The 21,064-nt window shown below is 38.6% G+C and overlaps 1 protein-coding gene across 1 annotated transcript; it reads left to right on the forward strand.

Moving 5' to 3' along the window:
- The first annotated feature begins 6,185 nt into the window (after window positions 1-6,185).
- On the forward strand, window positions 6,186-21,058 carry mrtfbb (myocardin related transcription factor Bb). Its single transcript, XM_055021546.1, has 16 exons — window positions 6,186-6,224; window positions 8,260-8,317; window positions 8,763-8,991; window positions 12,273-12,338; window positions 13,661-13,716; window positions 13,832-13,907; window positions 14,146-14,307; window positions 14,512-14,702; window positions 15,725-15,853; window positions 16,669-16,916; window positions 17,082-17,214; window positions 17,300-18,175; window positions 18,669-18,776; window positions 19,227-19,322; window positions 19,403-19,463; window positions 19,555-21,058. The coding sequence occupies exons 3-16, from the start codon at window positions 8,892-8,894 to the stop codon at window positions 19,971-19,973; spliced, it is 2,721 nt and encodes a 906-aa protein (XP_054877521.1). The 5' UTR covers window positions 6,186-6,224; window positions 8,260-8,317; window positions 8,763-8,891; the 3' UTR covers window positions 19,974-21,058.
- Window positions 21,059-21,064: the final 6 nt, after the last annotated feature.

Genomic DNA, 21,064 nt, shown 5'->3' on the forward strand with positions numbered 1-21,064 from the left:
TTGGATAGAAAAAGAAGTCATTTGCAGAGCTGCAACATTGCTAAATGTGTCAATGGCAACATCATCTCTCTAGATGGCAGTGTGATTCAGAAATCTGGGATTCGTGGTATGCACTCATTTCATGGCAGAACATGGCAGGACAGTTTGATCATTTACATTTAAAAAATATATTTCTCATCTAATTGGAACATTAAATTGTTTAACAGGAAAATTAATAAATGTCGCCATCCTTTCCTGAGCAGATCTGTTTGGTTTACGGCAGCAAATTTACCTTATTTGAGTAAAAGAAATTATATTTATTATAGGTAGTTTTTGGACAGAGTTGGCTTATTGTGTACAGTCTCTAAATCATTTGCTGCACATCACTGCATGCAGAAACAAGTGCACAAAATAAGCTTCTTGTTCTTCTTGCAGTGGTTGCATTTCATGCACAAAGTAAAACACAAGCCTTTAGTGCCCTCTTCTGGTTCCTGTTGTTATAATGCAGAAGTCCAGATGTATTCGCTTTTAAAACACAGAAGTTTAATACCAGAAGTTTTTACAGTGGTACATAAAATCCTCCGTCAATTATAGATTAGACGAGGCAGTGTGTTGGAAAAGTAACACCCATCATTATATAAATATGGTGGATAAAGCACCATGCTGCGCAGACGCTTTTATTCAGGAGGGACATGGAAGGTGAATGAAGCAAAGTCAACAAACAGACGTAAATCTAAATATTAATCTGCTGCCGAACATGACTATTGATACACACAGATGTTCTCCATCCACTCTCACAATCTTTGAGCTATTTTTGAAAGAAGAATGGACAAACATTTCCAGTCTTTAGATGGGCAAAGCTGGCAGATGTAGACACCGACCGATTTCTAGTTTTAATTGCATTTAAAGTTGATTATACAACGTGTTGGCTCAGGGGTCCTGATTACAAACATGCATCACATTTCTCAGATTTACAATAACGTTTCCTTTGCGCTCATCTCATAATTATACCATAATTAATGTTGGTCTATGCCAATAAAAAGCCCAATAGAACACACTGAGGTTTATTTTTCCAACATGAAAACATAAGGAGAGGTTTCAGGGGTATGAATGTTTCTGTAAAATTAAAGCTGCCAGAGGTACTCTCCAGCATTTGGTGACAGCAGCAAGGAACTCATGTCCAGACTGGCAAACTGAATCCAGTTCATCACTGGTTCCAGCCAAACATAACCCAGTGAAATGCCACCAAATAACCTGGTCAGATTGTCTAACAACATAATGTCTCTCGTGTGGAATAATATTTTTATTTCTGTCTGGATTAAGAAGAACTCTCCCAGGAACCCACGACCTGCGTGACCCCTGATGCATGCATGTGCCATGTGGGTGTGGGATCCACAGTTTACTGCTCCAGGCCTGAGCAAATAGTGCAGTAATTCCAGGCATTGCTCTGAATGGTGGAGGAAGGAAATGTCTGTAATCAGGGTAACCTCACGGTTTCCCATAGAATAGTCAGGAAGTAAATGGGTTCCCGGGAGATGGCATTGGATGAATCGAGGGAGAATAATATTCTGTCCATTAAGGTTTCATGCAATATTTATGTGAACAATCTATCAAGAAAAAATTGTTGTGTTTTACTTTGGAAAACTTTATCTTTCACTTTACTTTTCATTGCCTTCAGCATGCTGAGTGTGACAGCCATTGCCCGACTGAAACCAGCGGTGCACACGTTATGATTCTGGCATTTATAGAGTGCCTAATGCCTCCCTCTAGTCTGGACTGTGTCCTTACGGCCTGTTGTTCTGTCAGTCTCTCTCTGGAGGCTGAAGCTAGTGCTACACTGTTATTCTTACCTGTTATTCCGATGAACAAATATTGTTCCTGATCTTTTTCTGGGGATAAAATCTTGAAAAAAAAATGGTTTGCATACCAGTTGGTAGTGTTGATGGAGAGTTCAGGAGAAAAAAAAAGTAGGCTTAAAAAAGATCTTGGGAAAAATCCAAGGTTTGTGCTCTAGTGTGTTTAGACACATGCTAAGGAGTATGACTGCATACACGAATACAGCAAGTTACAACATGAGGTGACTTGAAATTTGATAGATTGTCTGTTATTTAAAATCAAAGCCAGATTTTTTTACAGTTTATAAATTGAGATACCTTCAGCCTTTTAAAAAAATTAAATAAAATTTAACTGTTACTGTAAGGTAAACTTGGGGCGATAGAAATATTTTTCCCCATTTTGTTGCTTTGATAGTGGATAAAATAAAGATAAAGTATCACTGTTTTTTTTAGTGCACTTGTTTGAAAATGTTTTAGAAAGTTAATTTGTAGTTAATCTGCTAAAGATAGTTTACTTTGACCTGACTGCTCTTTCACTTGATTTAGTTTTTAATTACTCTGTGTATTGCCATGGACAGGCTCAAGGAGGGGATGGAAGATTGTTTGATCAAGACAACTTTAAAAAACTACAAGAATGTGTAGCTTCTTAATACAAAGAATGATTAAATTATAGGTGGTTTATAACTTCTTCATAGTCTTAAGAATGAATTGTAATCCAATCCTGGCAGCTTTTGGGGAAGCTTTTGTCTTCACATGTATGTTGCTCTCATATTTCAGGGAATCACAGAGACCACAAAGACCCGGTCTGGCTCCCACAACAACACCGCGAGTTACAGCATACCGGTGAGCAAACAACGGGTTATTTTTATCTATGCTTGGCCTCCAACGTACCCCCTGCCAAGCACACTTCTGACTGGGTTGAATGAAGGGAACAAGAGGAGAGTTTATGTAATGTGAAGCAACTCTGAGTCGTAGTCACTAGAAGGATAATTGCACTAATGGGAAAGTTACGGTTGTTGAAATCAGGGAATGTTGGAGGGGAAGTGTGACGGAGCCACACACCCTTTTGTGCTGTTAACTTTTTTTGTTCATGATGTTAAGATTATGGAGATACTGTTAAAACTCAAGACCCAGACATTTTTTTTACCCTCATCTAAAAGTCCACTTTGGCTAATGGCTGCACATTCAGCTATTTTTAGCCTTTGAATGTATCCCTGCTATAAAGAGTGGAGTTAATGTGGTGTGCTTTTCCTTTCTTATAAAGGAGTAACTATTTATAAGTGGCACTTAAATATTGTTAGCCTGATTATTTGCAGTGTTGCACATAATTCTTTCAACACATTTAAATTGTTTTGTTCCAATCCAGTCAACTAATGTTAAACTGTTTTCCAGCACAATAGAAAGTGTTCAAACCACTTGAACTTTTTTATATTTGGTTTCAACCACAAACTTTAATGTGTTTTATTGGGATTTTATGCAACCATGTAACACAAAGTAACACACAAATGTCAACTAGATGAAAAATGAAAGATAGTCTATTACTTTTTCAACATAGACAATCTCAAAAGAGTGCACAGCAAATGTTTCAAACCTCTTTTATTTTTATTTTCCTAAATAAAATCCAGTCCATCCTTTGAAAGTGACCTCTATCTCAGTGTAACTTAATCTCAGCATGAATATAGCTGTTCTATCTAGGCCTGGGACATTATTGTTAAAAATTAAGTTTGAAAAAAATTGGTACTTTTCTTTTTAAATCAAAGGAGAAACTTATTTGTCTTCTTAAGTTAACTTTCATGTCACTCAATGTCATCTATTCAGATGTATTATTGTGTTCCATTTCTTAAGGTATACTCTACTTTGTGTTAGTATATAAATCCTGAAAATATACATGGAAGCTAATGCTTCCTTCTTCTACTTCAGTTTATTTACACCAATGGCAGATTTGATCAGAACTGTTGTAGCTGTGTGTCACCAATGTCCTATATTGGACCAATTGGACCAATTGGAAGTCCAGTGAAACACTGACCTCTTTGCTTCTTTACAAAATACAGGCAGATAAACAAAAGAATAAACCAGCACCAAAAGGAATATCATTACTGAGAAAGCAAGGGAGAGAGGGAGGGAGACAGAGAGAGGAGACAGAGAGAGAACATGCAAAACAAGCAAAAAACCCCAGTTGACAAGAACCTTCCTCCTCTAATTTGCTGACAGCATCCATACTTGCCTTTGCTAAAACATTGGATGGAATCTAAGTGATAATCCTGCCACTGTTGTAATCTTCGAGAGGAAAGTGCAAACTTTAATCAAATGCAGGGTCTCTCTGCAGCAGCTGGCTGAACTCCTTGGGAATACTGTACAACATGCTGTTTTTATTTTTTTGTATCGACTTGATGTGGCCAAAGCTCAGCCGTTTTTAGCCCCTTGTGGCTGCTGCTTGTAGCACAGCTTCAAAGGAAAACTGGAAGCCTACAGGGATTTCCCTCTGGCTTTCCCACCATCTGCACCGGCCTGCATGGAATTTGATGCTAGTGGCTGCCTTGGAACCTCAAACATCTTTCATTATGTGTATAAATAAAGACTGATGCTCGGTTGTTTCAGTCAGCAATATTTCAACTTGTGTTTGCAATGATCAACTTGGACCCAGGTATAATATGAAATGTGCCTCTTTGAGAAGGTAGAGTCATCAACTGTAATGTGTGTGTTGTGCAAGAAGTTGTGCCTACTGGCATCTTGGCCACCTGTAATGTGTCTTTTGCTGGACTTCAAGAGATTCCTCCTGACAGCTCTTTCAGCAAAAAAGTCAGCAAAGAATCTAAGATGTTGTGTTTTGTAGGAAAAGATGTGTGGACTGAAAACTGGGCCAGATGGATGAGTCTGCTGTTAATTTCTACCTGACCTGACCATGAGCCTGTCTGCAGACTGTAACAAGAGGAAAGCCTCACTTCTAAAGCCTTCAAAGTACTCTAGAAAATTTTTACTTAATTTAACTTCTATGGAGCTTATTGCGAGGGAACGCAAAATAATTTTTTTTCCCATGTCCCACAGGGGGCTCTGTAAAAATGAACCGCTTTCTCAATGCAAGGGAGGGAATGTAAAATGTATTATGTGGGAATCCAAAAGGTTTTGCGAGGCAACGCAAAAGAAAAATGTTTCCCCATGTCCCCTAGGGGGCTCTGTAAACTTCACTGAGACTGTATTCAAAGCAAGAAAATAAATTTTTTCTCTTTAAGAAAGTGTTTATTTTCAACCAGTCTAGATCAGGTTGTTGAGATCTCAACAACCTGCAGTTGATTTTTGTGCTATTACAACAGTTATAACAGCATAACTACATGGCGACGCTCTGACATCAGCATTGAAGATAACCTCAATAGAAAGTTTTCTCATGCATATTTTTATGTGTTAGTGTGTCATGGAAATTTGCTATTTTTATCATTTGAAAATATATTGCTTTTTCAGAGTGTAATAAACAAGTTTTGCTGAATTTTAGGGGTTTTACTATGTACAATGTTATTAACTGGGATTAATAAAAATACTAAGACAGACATGCATTAGGTCATGAAACAGGGGCGACTGTATAAAACGATATTAAGTGAGTTTGGCTTCTTAAAGTTCAATCAGCTGTAACCTAACAAGTCAAACCCTTTCTTAAGTGAGCAATGTTTAATATCTGAATAGCACAGAACGAAGTGATGCTTCAAATGCTCAACAAAGAAAGGAAACAGAGGACACTGAAGTGCATCAAGCTAAAGTTGCAGGGAAATGAAGCTGACTGGATGATCAGATAACATCCGCAAATACAAAATCAGTCAAAGCAGTTTTGTGTCTCTGTTGGAAAATGTTTGAATTCCAATAATCTGGTGTGACATCACACAAGAAAAAAACAAAGCAACATTTATTTCATGTTAAAACTTTGGGAGAAAACCAAAATGTATTATTGTTCTTTCAAAATATGATTGATAAAAAAAATAATAAAATCATCAAATAAAAGGATATATAAATATACAGCTCTTAGGACATATAGTTAAGCACATATGTACCTCCTTAAATTGACCTAACTGGGAGAGAGAGTTTAACCCAATATGATGAGACTGAATATAGTAAGCAAGAACATCGGGTTAATGTTTCCGCTTAACAAAGGTCAAGCAAGTGGTAAAATATATGTAACTCCTGTGAAGAAAATGTAAAGTCAGAGGCAGCTGTACCTCAGCATAATGCAGAATTTGAGAGTAATCAGTCAGTATATCCTTGACTATCGAGATAGCTCCGGACAACCTTAGCCTCTCTCCCTACGAGTTTCACCACGAAGGAAAGTTTAAAGGAAAGTTCATCTTCTCACATAACAACACTGGAAATTTTGAATTATAGTCTAAATGTCTTCCCGTTTTTACAGTTGTACCTTCAACCTTTTTGGTGAGTTAAAAATACAGTTGTTTTGAATTATTTGCTTATTGATTCCATCTGTTACAGTGATTGCATGTTATACATTGAATGTTGATGGACAGAAAACAATCAACATTGAATTTTGATTATGAAAGTGAAATCAGCCAAGCATTCCAGTTTGGGCAGAGGTACATTGTTCTAACAGTGTTTTCATGAACTAAGCTGGTGCATAAACAAAGTCTTAAAAGATATGATGCTGTACTTGGCACTCGGGAAATCCAAACACTCCAATGGATAAACAGTTTTTTGCTGAGTTTTGCAGCACAACTCTGCATCATAAATCAAATTAAAGGTACCAGCCAGAAACCCTGAAACTCAATCTTCTTTAAATGAGTATTTATGAAACCATATGTCAGTGAAAATATGTGACTGATAGGAAACACATAAGATAAGTATCATAGTCATTAAGTTAAGATTACATTACCTGTCAGTCATAAAATTGTGTATGTTTGAAAGATTTTGAGCTGTGGGTAATTTATCAAAAAGATGAACTTGACTGATCATCACCTGCTCATAAAATCAAGTTTAGATCATTGTTTTGACTGATTATCCACACCTCAGTCAATATATCCAATCAAAATTATGACCTGAGTAGAATATTATTTCTTTGGATGATAGATGTTTTCTGCCGTTCCACACTAGTGTAAAGACTTGTGGCGTACAGCAATCCGGAAAGAAGACGTAACTGCAACTTTGTGACAAAGTATTCCGATGTCTTGTTTTGTTTCTTTGGCTTGTCCACTTATGAATGTGAAGCTCAGGAGACCTGTTGGTAATAAGTGAAATACTGGAGATGTTTTTCCACAGTTCAAACCCCCTCCCACTGCTCTCCCATATTTTTCAGACTCGCTGTTCACCATTATTAAGTCCCAGTGGTGGGCTGTCACAACATCTTGCCTGTCCCAATCTGCTTTTCCTCCATCAACTCCAATATTTCCCCACTTCCCACACAGTTTGACAAGCATACTTCTCAATTTACAAAAGAAAATTATTAATGCCAAACACAGCAGCCTGGTCTTCCCAGCATGCACTTCTTCAGGCACTTCTCTTGAAGCAGATGAACTATGGAGGACTTTGAGCATCAAATATGTCTCCAGATTTACTTTTTATGTATTTGTAAATATGTCATGCAGTGAGTTTGTCTCAAACCACCTTAAGAGTATTTTTATCTTATGATATAACATTAATATAAAGTGATTTGGAGTGCAACTATCAATTAGTTGATTTGTCCTTTTTTTACTCTTCTGGTGTCTTTCTTTAGAAATCTTTTATGTTCTATTGTTAAATTTTCAGATTTCCAGAACAACCTAAATATAAAAGAGCATTGCTGTAAATGTTTTTGTCTAGAGAAAAGCAATGCTCTTTTCAAGTGAATTCCTCTTCCAATCAACACCATGATTCAGCACTGGACATTTTGTTCCAATGTTTTACTAAGAAAAAATAATTCCACTTTAAGAAATTAATTATTTGCTTATTAAACTGGTATGGTACACCTTCTTTCAGGACTTACTGTAGAAACTGTAGTACTTTAGAAACCCTGTTTACTAATAGGACAGCACCTGGTTGTCAAAAAAGGTTCCTACATTTAACCAGATGACTTAATAAACTGAATTTGACAATATTTGTTTATAACTACAATCAAATTCATATATGCACAAGGTAATTAAATTAGAAATTTCTGTATATTGCTGTATATTGCTGTATATTACGGTCCTTACTATGTGTAGTGGCAAGATAAATTATGGTCCTTCAAAAAAATTCCCCTTTCCGCAATGTCGTTATTTAAACCACAGTGAAAATGAAATGCATGAATTAAAAAAACTAAAACATTTGTAGAAACTCTGATCAATTCAAAACTGAATTAGAATTTTAGGCATTTATTTTTATCAGTTGTTAGAGTAACAATAACTACAGACTGGTATAATTCTGTTTAAAAAGACATTTGGTTTGTTTCCCTGCACTAAACATTTTCATGAGTTGGATGTCTCTCTCCTCTCTCTTTTAGGTCTTTTTAAACACCTTCACTAGGGGAGCCAACCAACATACTCTAACTGGCACTGCAGGTACATTCGAATAAAATATCTTTATCTAGAAATTATTTAATGAACAGAAAATAAGGAAATGGTTAAAAAAAATTCCCAAAGATAATATTTCAAGTCCAGTGTCAAAGATTAAAACAAGTCTGGCTCCCTTGACACAAAATATAAATGAGGAAAGACTTGAAAGTTCTTCTCTCCCTCAGGACCGAGTGGTTTTTCTTTAATGCTAAACAAGTTTAAATATTCCAGTTTCTGTTAGTTAGCCATAAAGTGTTTTTGTCCCCTGCAAAGAGAACTTCCTGAAACAGTAATCATTACCTCATCCTATAAATTATTAAAAGTTGCTTTGCTTTTCCTGTAATAGCTCAGTGAGGATAGACCAACCTGACCAACTAAGGGTTAATTCATGCAGTCCTGTGTTCCCTCCTCCTGACGTTGATTCTTCGCTCATACACTCTTACACACACAGACACAAACTTTCCCCGCTGAGGCCAACAGAGAGACAGGAGAGTCAACGAACCACATGTTGGCCTCTAGGAGCGTTGTTTTCTCTCCTTCTCCGTAACTGCTGCTGGATCTGCGCTGGTCTCATCGCTCCATGGGACTCCAGAGCTGGCCACCAGTCAAACCAGAACTGTCCTCCATGGCTTGCCTGGATGTGGAGAGCCCCTCCATTTGCAGGGGGAAATTCAAATCAGGTGTGTTTTCTTCCTTATGTATTGTGTTTTTCTTTATTTATCTATATTGTTTTTGTTATTGCTGTTATTGTTGTTAGGCAGGATGTTATTTTTAAGTATCCCTTGTGTTAAACTTTTTGTGCCAACACAGAAAAGACAAATGTCCCAAGTACATGCACACTGTGTGCTACTTACAAAGGAAGAGCAAATCCCAGATATGCAGCAGATCAAGATTCTGCTCATTATTTGCATATTTCTAATCTTCCTGGTTGGCTGTTGACCTTGCTTAAAATTCAGCTTGGAGCAACAGAACAAAACAGAGCAGAAGTGTTGCTGATGCGATTCATTGAACATTTTTATCCCATTTAAACACCTGTGAAGTGAACATATTATCAGTAGCTTTTCAACCCCATACTGAGATGAATTTCACCATTGTGACACGTTAAATAGCAAAACTTTTTTTCCCTAAAAATCGTGAGGAAGATTTGTACTTTCTAATTTAGTTATTATGTCTTCATATCATGTCAACAGGAAACTTTTCTTTGCAGATTGTATTGTCACAAACTAAAGCTAACCTATTATGTTTTCTCACAACCGTGAACGTTTCCTTAATTTCCATTGAAATTACATTGAACTGAACTAAATTATGTATTATTAAGTTAGAAGGATAAAAACAAGAACTAAACAGCTACATCCTCATTTCATTTAGGTGATGTTAAAACCTAAAATTCAGGGTGAGAATAGTTATGATAATTTATGGAGAGTAAAATAACTTACTATGTATTTCAAAGTTGCATTGCATCATGGTTGCTACAATGGACAGCCAGGCAAGAGTAGTTTTTGTCAGTGTGAGATTTTGTGGTATACTTGCAAATAAGCAACTTAATATAACTTTAATGCAGAGCTCTGTCACTCCTTGCATCCTAAAAAACATTGTTGCTGTCTGTTCTACTCCATAAAAATGGTATATTATAAAAACTTTACAGAGTAAAAGTGTGTAGCTACTTTGATACAATGAGGCCCTTTGTGTAATTTCTCTGAAGGGACTAAAAAAACTTTTCTATGCTGACATTGAATAAAATGTACAAAAGTAATTAGCAAAAATTACCCTTAACTATCATAAGTAACATACTGCTCATTTGCATTTTTTGTTCATATTTAGTATAAATCACAGAGGAACGGCTAATGAGCCTTAGATCAGATCTAACCGGGTCAAGAAAATAAAAATCTGACAGCTAAATATTTTTAACAATGAATTCACAACTAAGGAAAAATATACATATAAAGGATGAAGTGTTGAATTTATGACTGGAAAAAAATGCTGAACCATTGAGTTCCTTTTAATCAGGGCTAAAACCCCATTTGTTTGATTAATAAAAACTGGAACATTATTAATGGTTGTTTGTACTCGAACTTTTTATTACTTTCCTTTATCATGTGTCACGGGTACTTTTAAAAGTCACCTTGTTGTTCTAACAAGGTGACTCTTGTGCTTCCTTTTACTTAATACAAAGTATTATTAATTTTTCACATACATATTTCAAGTTCTAAGCACATTTTGTCCAGCATAAAGGACAGTATATGTTCAAAAAAATACTAATCTCTTCACAGGTTATTGAACATAATAATCTGTGAAGTGGAATAAAATCGTTAATATAATTTTTTGTAGCTGTTAATTAAGGATTTGTAATTATAAATCCCAGAATCTTTGCTAATATAATGTTGTTCCTTTGTATGTACAACAACAAAGTACATGAGTACATACACGAGTGTCAACTTGTTCATAAACTAAAATCCACTATTTCAGACAATGTATTTTTTTTTTTTTTTTTTTTTTGTGCAGTTTCAGAAAAAGGGTATGCGGGGGCGGGGTCAATTTAAAAGAGACTGATGGGAGAACTCCAGAAGTGATTTGCTGAGAACAACACGAGTCTGTGATTAGAGATTACATCAGCAGCGAGGGATTTCAGCAGAGCCCCTTCTCTGCGTTTCTTTATAACCTCTGTTTTTGCTTTACTGGTGAGCAGGAGCCAGTTTGCATCATGGAAGGGTTAGCCAGGGTTCATACTCAACACAAGATGACACAATGAGGAGGACCGCAGGCAGGAGCCGTACCCTCATGGTGATGCTCAAATTAAAGCCAGTGCTCTCCCATGGTGCTTGCAGGCAGCTTTTCGTGCTATTGATATGCAGTTGTGTACACTAATAAAATGGACTGCCTGTGGCATTCCTTTTGAGTCACAAATATTGAGAGAAACTGATGTTGTCTCTGTTTGAATCTCCTGGATTCAAAGCCCCATTGGCCTGGGTTGGTAATAGAAAACACAACAGTCAGAGAAGGCACAGTTTGTTCTCTCTTCTGAAGATGATGTCCTGCTGGAAGAGTTGGCACAGTCTTCCATCCTTTGCCTCAGCTCTTGTCACTCTGCGTTCCCTTGCCCAAAAGTCAAAGTCGGCAAACATCCCCCCCAACTCTACAGTAAACCAGCGATCCCACCCCCTTAAATATCCCCAAAAATGTCATGGTTCCCAGGCCTTGTTCTCACAGCTGCCCCGTTTATTTTTGCTTGAGTGAGTCACAGAGTCCTGTTCGGACCCGGCGTCTTTCCCAGGGGAGTTGAGTAGGTCCATGTTGTGTGTGTTTGTGTGTGAGGGGGAACTGTTTCTCCCAGGCCACTGAGCAAATCCGGCTAAGCTGGGTTCGCTTCACTACAGCGATGACGATAAGGGCCATGGCCTCATGCGTCACCATCACCCCCTAACCTTCTCAGCAATTTTTTTTTTCCTTATGTGTTGCTCCGCTGAAAAAAACAAGTCCACGCTTTCTTGTTTGTAAATGTTTAAACTACTACTGTTTACATTTTTGTACAACACAGAAGATGCATCCAAAAACTTCATGTTGAGCTTCAATCTAAGAGTCAAGAAAATCACTCAACAAACCAGACTTCTTCTCAAATCTTGAATCAGGAAAACAGGGAGAACAGAATGTTATTCCCTGTTTTAATTGTGCCTTTATAACATTTGCAGAACTCACTCAAACATTGGCTTTCTTTAGGAGAACTCCAAGGCAATGTGGAGCTAACCGTGATACCCCCCCGTAACTCAGACCATACAGGAACTGAACAGAATATCTGTGGTTATGAGCTTAGTTTGGTGTTTGGCTTTCAGGGAAGCAAAGTGATTGAGAAATAATAACAATTTCTGCTTTATTTGAAGTCCTCCAGGTTTCACAGATGGTTGTGAGATGAGTCAGATGAGTTGTTTCTAAATGGTAAATGTTTAACCTCTGCATTCTTCTGCAGTCCTACAGCACTGTCTGCAGCAGAGGAGAACTCGAGAGCAGCTAGTGGAGCAAGGCATCATGCCGCGTGAGTATTTTTCATAATGCTACCCCTTATCTGCTCCTGGTGAGGTAGTTTTATTGCCCGGCATTGACAAATGAACAGAATCCAAAATTTAAAGAGCTATTCCAGATTTTGACATGGCAATGTTTGCTATTTATTTCCAAGAAATCCCAAAAATGATCTTATCTTGCCTACAGAACAGGGATTTATTAAATGAGGCAACCCTTAAAGTCGTTTGCACGCTACACTCTTTTATAATCGAAAACTTGCAATAGAAAAAACAAAAACCCGAGTGACTTAGCAGCACATATCTGCATATCCCATATGAAATGTGACACATTATCACTGTACTCATAAGACTTACTGATATCTGACCCTGAAAGGACAGATTATTCTTTACAGGATCTGTTCATATAACAGATGCTGAGACAGTGAAGCACCTGTCATTTATGGACGTTTCATCTTCTTGGTGTTTTGCTCTGTTTGGACCTTTGCCTGATCCTCTCTGACACCACAAACCCACATCAATTATAAAATGGACCTCCTGCGGGGGTTATTTTCCTCTTCCTAGACATAGCTAAATGTTTTTACACATTTAGTTACTTGTAGACCGCTGGCACCAGTACCCCTTATGATCCCACTATGGATAAGTGTGTATGATGATGGATGGATGGATTCCTTCACCAATACAAAGACACAAAAAATATGGAGGGAGAATTTGTTCACAGTTTATGTAAATATCTCCTCTGCCTCTACATTTAAAAAGATTCTTCATAACCTCTTATGAAGAATGGAAATCAGAGCAATACGCAGGAGTGTTTTACTGTGTGTGTATGACACATTCCTTGGAGAGTCCCTGATCCGTTTATCATTAAAGCAAACAATGGCGGTCATATCAGAGGTGACTGGTCAGGGACACAGTCCTCCTCTGAAGGAGGATGAGTTTATCCAGAATGATCAAAGAGTAAAACTCCCTGCTCAGAGTAATCTCTTTGTTTGAGTCAGTAAAGCTGGTGCTTCCTGTTTTACTCCCATAAGCTCTTCCTTGCTGAGGCCACATTCGCAAAGAGCAGAAAAGACAAAAACATAAAGATGCCAGGAAAGAGATTATGAAAGAACTCTTTCAAATTTTATTATAAGCTTTATCATCTGCATTAAAAAAAACTGAGTTTCTACTCTCAGTCAGAGCAACTTTAAACCCTAAAAATAATAAACTTCCTTCCAAAAAAGTCTGTTTTCTGCCAAAAGGAACATATGCAACCCTTCGCTAACTAGCAAAGCAAATGCCTTTTCAGTTACAATCAAATTCCCATAAACAGTTTTATGTATTCTTATTATTTTTCCAGCTCTGAAAAGCCCAGTTGCCTTCCACAAACAGATTCACAGCCTACAGCGAGCCAGGGTAAGTCTCTAATGTGTATTTAACTCAACGGTATAAATTTGTTCATCTGTGACTTTATTGATGTTCAAAAAATATTTAAGAAGACACATTTTTCTTCTTTTTTTTTTTCAACCAGACTGGAACTTTCCTAAAGCATAAACTGAGCAGCAGACCGGATCGCTCAGAATTGGTCCGTATGCACATCCTAGAAGGTAACCCTCTGCGTGTTGTTTCTGGGTGATGGTGTTTGGATAAGAAGAATGAGTAAGGCCGTTATTCATCTGTCTGCATTTATTACTGCTTGTTCAACAATTCTGCAACCATCTGAATGTTTTTGCTGTAGACTGAGCGTGTGAGAGGTCCAGCTGAGCCTCTTCTGAGTCACAGTGACAAATCAGACTGACTGATGATGCCCGGATCGTAGGTGAACATCCTCTTTTTGTTCATCAGAAACGCAGGCGGAGCCCTCCCTACAGGCGACGCAGTTGAGACTGAAGAGGGCCAGACTGGCCAATGACCTCAACGAGAAAATCGCCCAGCGACCTGGACCCATGGAGCTGGTGGAGAAAAAGATCCTGCCTGTCGACTCTGGAGTTGAAGAAGTCATAAACAGTAAGCTTTCATTAGCATTACTCACGCAGTGACAACCAAAATGTAAACTTAAGTCAGGATCGTTATCAGACAGACTTTTATCCACCTCTGTGGTCCAAGCTTAAAAAAGCTCCATATTTATCTAACTGTCTATATAAATGCTCCAATTCTACAACTGTGTCCTTAAGTGACTTTATTTCTGAAACCTCTCTGCTGATCACACAGATTGTGAGGCGGATTACTCAGCCACACCGCATGTTCCAGATGTTTACAGCTTTGATGAGGACAGCAGTGATGCTTTATCACCACAACAGGCCAACAGTCAACTATCTCCTTCCCAAACTTTACCCTCCCCACGGGAGTCGAGGGAAACCGAGGTCTCTTATGCTTCCTCTGACTTCAGCCCTCCACCACAGGTACAAAAATATCCTCAACTCTGTGATCAAACAAATTGTTGCGGACAAATCAGCATAATTTACAACTCTTTCAACAAAGCAGTGGCAAAAGTGTTTCCAAGCAGAGTCTAGATTTTCTTTTCTTTTTTTTTAATTTTCTCAACAAACACCAGTGTATTCTTTTAGGATTTCATATTTTTCCCAACATAACACGTAAGAATCTGATCAGAGGAGAACAATTCTAACTTTGACCTGCATGCACAATTTGTGACATAAAACTAACATTGTGTGGTTAAACAGCAGAATGTGTCAGACATCATGACGTGGAGATGCTTTTCTTCAACAGGAACAGGAAGCAGCCCAACGTGACATCTGCAGCTGAAACTCCAATAAAATGCAGTTTTAAAAAAATTGATTACTAGGGGACTGGATCCAAATACATGTCACATTTTCTGATTTTTAATTAATTTTTAACCTTCCACTTCACAATGATGTGCTACTTTATAAAGGTCTATCACATAAATTTCACAAAAGATAAAGTACTCTGCAAAAAAACAAAATCAATAAAACGTTTTTTAGAATTGAAACAAAACTAATTGTTTTAAGTCAATAATTCCTTAATAATGAAGAAAAAAATACTAGTTACAAGTGACAACTGCCAGTGGAACAACACATTTTAACATAACATTATATGGAAAATGTATTGTTCCACTGGCTGTTTATTTAACTTACAAATAGTACTTTTTTCATAAATATTAAGGAATTATTTATTTAAAACAAGCTCCTTTCTCTCGACCAAAAGAACTTGGTAAGATGCCGAAATGTGAAAATGTTTAAGGGATATAAATACTTTCAAAAAAGAAAAAAAAAACTGCAGATGAGAAAAAGAAAATGCAACTTTAATCAGACTTTAATTACTATTTGGACAAGTGGTGCATGTTTTTGTTTTTGGAGAGTTCATCAAGCATGGTTTGGTTATTCTGGATAGTTAGCAGATGTTGCAGCTCATCTTATTCCTGATCTCTGCCTCTGGTTTTCCTCAGCTCTCTCCACCAGGCCGCTCTCAGTCAGCATCGGATGTCTCCACGTCAGAGAAACTGAGCAGTCTGGAAGCTCACCAGCCTAATGCCGCTGTCGTTCAAGGCATTTCGCCAGGCCACGTTCTTGTGAAAGTAAGCCGACTTTCTCATGTTTCCTGTAAAAACAATTGTGTTTTGAAATTGGTTTTTATCTAGTTCAAAAATAGCTGTTATGTCACTGACCTCTGGTATACAGTCATGTGTTTCTTTGATTAACTGCCTGTGTCTATTGGGTTTTTTTTTCCTTGTTTCTTTTGGAAATGTAATGACGGATAATGTTAGAGCTTGGATTTTTATCTTACCGAGAATCGCAGCAGTTTAGGGGCGGGAAAATAATCAACTGTCAAGTCAAACGCAGGTCAGAGAGCAACACATTTAACATGTTTTAGTTCTATTGTTGTCTAAATCTGACAACTATAGGCTGGTTTTTCTCAATGAAATTGTAAAAACAAAGCTAAAACTCGAAAGGAGTGATGCGAAAAGTGTGCATTTATCTAAATCCTGTTGTACTGTGATCTCCAAGAAGAACTAACTTCCTTAGGAAATGAAAGGGGAGTAAATTTGACAAATTGAAGGCTGCGTACTGGCTTAGTTCACTCCAAGTATGTGATTTCTTGTCTTCAACAAAACTTGCAGGCATGCCAGGACATTTTCATATACTTTCAGAGACAATGTTAAAACAATATGTCATCTTTTTACTAGCTTTTTTCTCATCCTGTCTTGACACATCAGAGCATTCTTCTATTTTAACACTAAAAACTATTTAAAAAAAACAGTATTCAGTCTAACTTTGCTAGCGCAAACTCCATTCCTCCTGAACTGGACTTAGCTCACTCAGAGATTAAATATCCATCTGCATGGTGTTCTGCAACTTTGTCTGACCTGTTTTTGTTCGTTATATTCTGCAGCAAAGTTTGGCGAAGCTAGCCACGGACAAAAGCCGCAACAAAAAGAACAAAGAGCCCAAGCCACGGGTGAAAAAACTCAAATATCATCAGTACATCCCCCCTGACCAGAAGCAGGAAGTCAGTGGCATGCCAATGGACTCCTCTTACGCCCGTCTCCTGCAGCAGCAGCAGCAGTTCCTCCAGCTCCAGATCCTAACCCAGCAGCAGCAGAAGTACAACTGCCAGGCTGTTGTACCTGTCACACTAAAGTATGGCGCCATTCAGCAGTACATTCTTTACAAAGTCATCTGTCACACTTGACCACGGCCGATCTTTGTCTCATCACATTCTGCATGCAGTTTTCCACAGAGAGACATCTGAAAAATGGTTTCTCTCTTTCTTTCCCACTCCCTTTGTTTCCCATTTTGGTGCAGCATATCCACGGCTGAGATGCAGAACAGCTGCTCGGCTCTTGTGCTCAGAGGAAGCTCGCCATCGACTCCTGTGCAGTTTCACCATACCAGCACGAAATCGGATCAGTTACCAGCTAATATCGATGACATGAAGGTGACGCCGCCTGGCTCTGTCAGTCCCATACACGCCACAGAAAGCATTCAGCATCTTGAAGATGAACCGTATTCTCAATTTACAGGTTGCGGAGCTGAAAATGGAGCTGAAACTCAGATCACTGCCTGTTTCCGGAACTAAGACAGATCTAATAGAGAGACTGAAGCTGCATCTCGAGAGCACTAAGACCCAGCGTATTGCTGCCATGGAGTCAGGAACCTCTGCAGCAAACTCACAGGCTGAAAACATTCACTTGACACCGCCTGTTTCCCTCATAGCTTCCAAAGTTTCCAAATTGGGAATTGAAGATAGTAATATGAAAGACATTCATGCAAAGTCAGTTCCAGAGAGTTTGTCTAATGCTGCCCTTTGCACAAGCCCCTTAAAAGGACCTCCATATGAAGAGGGCCCCACAAATGCAACGTTCACTGAGAAGGACTCTGAAAAAGACAAACGGCTGCATGAGAAGGAGCGTCAGATAGAGGAGCTAATGAGGAAGCTAGAGCAGGAGCAGAAACTAGTTGAGGAGCTAAAGATGCAACTGGAGGTGGAGAAAAGAAGCCAGCAGAGTGACTCTCCATCTCATCCTAACTCTCTGCCAATCCAGATAAAAGAGGAAAACATGAATCTGTCAAACTGCTCGGTGTCCTATAGCTCACCTGGTCTGCATGTGCAGATCAAACAGGAGGAATCTTCAGATCACAGCCACGTAACCAGCCCGAATCAGTTTGCCATCGGTCAGCGGACCAACACAAACGGTGAAAACCCGCAGCCTGCCCAGGTCCTCCTGCCCACATCCTCTCCTGGCTCAGCAGTCACCGTCGAGCCCCCTGCCAAAGGCGTTAAATTACACTCTACTGTTAAGAGCATAGCTCCAGGCCGCATCCCGGCCTCTGGACATGAGCCACAGAAACCAGCAGAACTACAACAAAGCCTCACTCAAACCCCGCATCTGGCCAAGGTAAGAGTATGTACACTCTGCTGGGTCCAGTCTGTCTTGTTCTTTCTTCCTTGGTCTTCTTAGTCTTTGTCATCACACATTGCAGTGCTTTGTGGTTCTGAAACATGTTCCAGCTAGTGCCAACAATTCACACGTTAGGCTGCATAAACATAGAGGCATGTTTTTTGTTGTGCTGCCAGTTAAACCACAGGTCAAGTTACCAGTCATTTTGTGCTGCAATGGAAAATGCAGCCTCCTTGTGCTTACAGCTGTAATCATCTACAAAAATGAAATGAGTTGGAAAATATGAAACCAGTGTGTCGGTGTAGATTGAACTCAGCAGTTTCACAAGTAAAGTGAAAAACTTTTTTAGGTGAAAAAAGTTCTAGAAAGATCACCTAAGCTAAAGGTTACTGTTTGTTTTTGCCAGATAATAGTAACCTGTTCACAATTCACTTCTCAGACACTATTCATATCTGTACATTAATGCTGGGCTGTCTAATGTTTTCTGCAGACGTGGGGAATGGATGTCGAGAGGCAAAATGTACTTGGTGCATTCCTGGTGTCTGGATGCGATAGTCCTACCTCTCAGCAAGCTCCCCCTGAAACACTCCTTGGAAAGGTGAAATATATTCCCTGGGTTTTTGTGGTGTTTCTTAGTGGAAGTTATTGTTTTACAGATGTTCATGGATTTATTTGTATAACTTTACTAGCCCTTAAAGTGGGGTTTTGATATTCAACATGGAGCTAACTGCTGTGGGCAGGGATATCTGATTAGCAGATTTTAATTCTGCAAACCTATTCTGTAATGTTGTTGTCTTTAGGAGATTTAGAATAAAAAATTAAATAGTTACTGGTGAAATATTTTGCTTAAAAGTTCAGATTTAGATCAATTTAACCCAAATGATTGTATGTAATTGTGCTTTTTCTTCAATGGTGCAGAAGGAAAGACTGCAGGTTTCTTTTTGCACCACAGTCCTGTTCAGTAGATGTTTTGTGGCTTTTTTTTATCTACTGTTCCTGTTAAATAGCTGCTTTCTTATCTGCTTACCTATCTGCTGTTATTTTGCAGCAAACAACCTTCACAAACCAGGCGTCAAAGACTAAAGACCCACCTCGCTATGAGGATGCAGTAAAACAAACACGCAGCATGTTAACAGCTGCTCAGGTGCAAATCAAATGCAAGTTCATTGCTTAAAACTGTTATTAAAAATCATCCCTATATTAAATAACTCTATTTCTTTAAAGGGTCCCACTGCAGCGAGCCAGGAGATGGATGACCTGTTTGATGTGTTGATTGAAAGTGGAGGTAAGAGATGCTTTAGCCACATTTTGGACTAGTTTAACTTGGAAGATAAGTGAGGATTTCCTCTCACCGTGTCGTTCTCTTGTTTTTTCAGAGATCTCCCCTCTCATCAGACAGGATCCTCCCAGCCTGGAAAAGCCTCTCCCTGTGACAGCTAGCGTAACCACCCTTCCCATCAACACGGTTCTGACCCGTCCTCCACCTTTGGTGCAGGTGGCACAGCTGCCTGGAGTGCTGCTCAGCTCGACAGGAAAAAACCTGGAAACCCTTCTGGGGGACACAGAGGCTCAAAGACTGAAGCTGATGGAAGAGTTGAGCTCACCTTTGGTTGAGATGGAGATGAACTTCAGTGAAAACCTGCCACCTTCTGGTGTGAACCTGCAAAGCACTTCTGTGGACAGCATGGATTGGCTCGATCTCACCCTTTCTGTGCCTTCGGAGGGGATTAACCCTTTGAACATGTCAGTGCCTGACTTCCTGGACTCTCATGAACTGAGCTTGAACTGGGATTGAGTGATTTTAAAGGCAGTATGTGGACTTCATCCTTCTCTTTTTTTTTGAAATACTAAAGTTACTGAACTTTAAAAGCTATAACTTTTTGCGGGGGAAAAAAAAAAGAAAATGGTACTGACACTTAAAAGAGTTCCATCTCAAGTCATGCGGCTGATTTTGCTATATTTTTCACAACTTCTCTTTGTACTGAAGCCTCAGTAAAGAATGTTGCAGTAAGAATTGTCTCAGCGCACATAGGAGTAAAGAAAAATACACAAATCCTGGTTACAGATGGACAAGCACTGCTTCTAGCTGCTGTGTTGTTTACTCCACCCTGTCTTGGAATGATTATCACTATCAAAACAGATTGTAAACACATAAGCCACATGATCATGGTTTCTATGCAAGTCGAGAGGCATAAATCTGATATTTAACCAAAGTAGTGAAAGTTTGATTGGCTTGCAGAGAGCCAGAAACTCAAGTGTTTATTACAAAATACTCTGCAAGTATCTCTTCACCGATCCTGTAAGGCAGCACACATTAATACACTCTGCAATTCAAAGAAGCAGGCTACTAAGTGCCTAATCTGCCACCTTATGTTAAATGCTGTTGGGCAGCATTTAACATAATTTGCTGGTTTAAAATTGGTCAGACTGCTTTTTTTATCAGCTAGCTAGCTTTATTTTATTTAGTTTCATTATTAAACATTCAGTGGTATGTCATTGTCAGAATAATGACGTCGGCTTCTTCTATTAAAGTAGGAGTGGATTCCAGTAACATCTGCTGGCAATAGTGTGTGCTATTAGAGGCAGCATTTGGCATGTGTGGATGTGTTGGATGAGGAAATGTTAGACTTTTGTTTCTGTGGTATTTTAATTTGCTATGTATCGACTCTCAGACTTCTCTGGAATATATCTTGAATGCCTCTGACAAAGAGCCCTTTGATGCGAAAGAAAATCTCACATTTCTTTGTTTTAAGTCGGCTACTTAGTGCCAAATCTGCCACCTTCGAAAGAGGGGGTTACATGCTGGAAGGAGGAATAAGATTTCACAAGACCGATGTAACTCATTACCAAAAACATTACAATTATTTTGTTTATGTTGTATGATGT

The sequence above is a fragment of the Poeciliopsis prolifica genome, unplaced genomic scaffold, assembly GCF_027474105.1.
Source record: "Poeciliopsis prolifica strain line A6 unplaced genomic scaffold, Auburn_PproV2 SCAFFOLD077, whole genome shotgun sequence".
Taxonomy (NCBI): domain Eukaryota; kingdom Metazoa; phylum Chordata; class Actinopteri; order Cyprinodontiformes; family Poeciliidae; genus Poeciliopsis; species Poeciliopsis prolifica.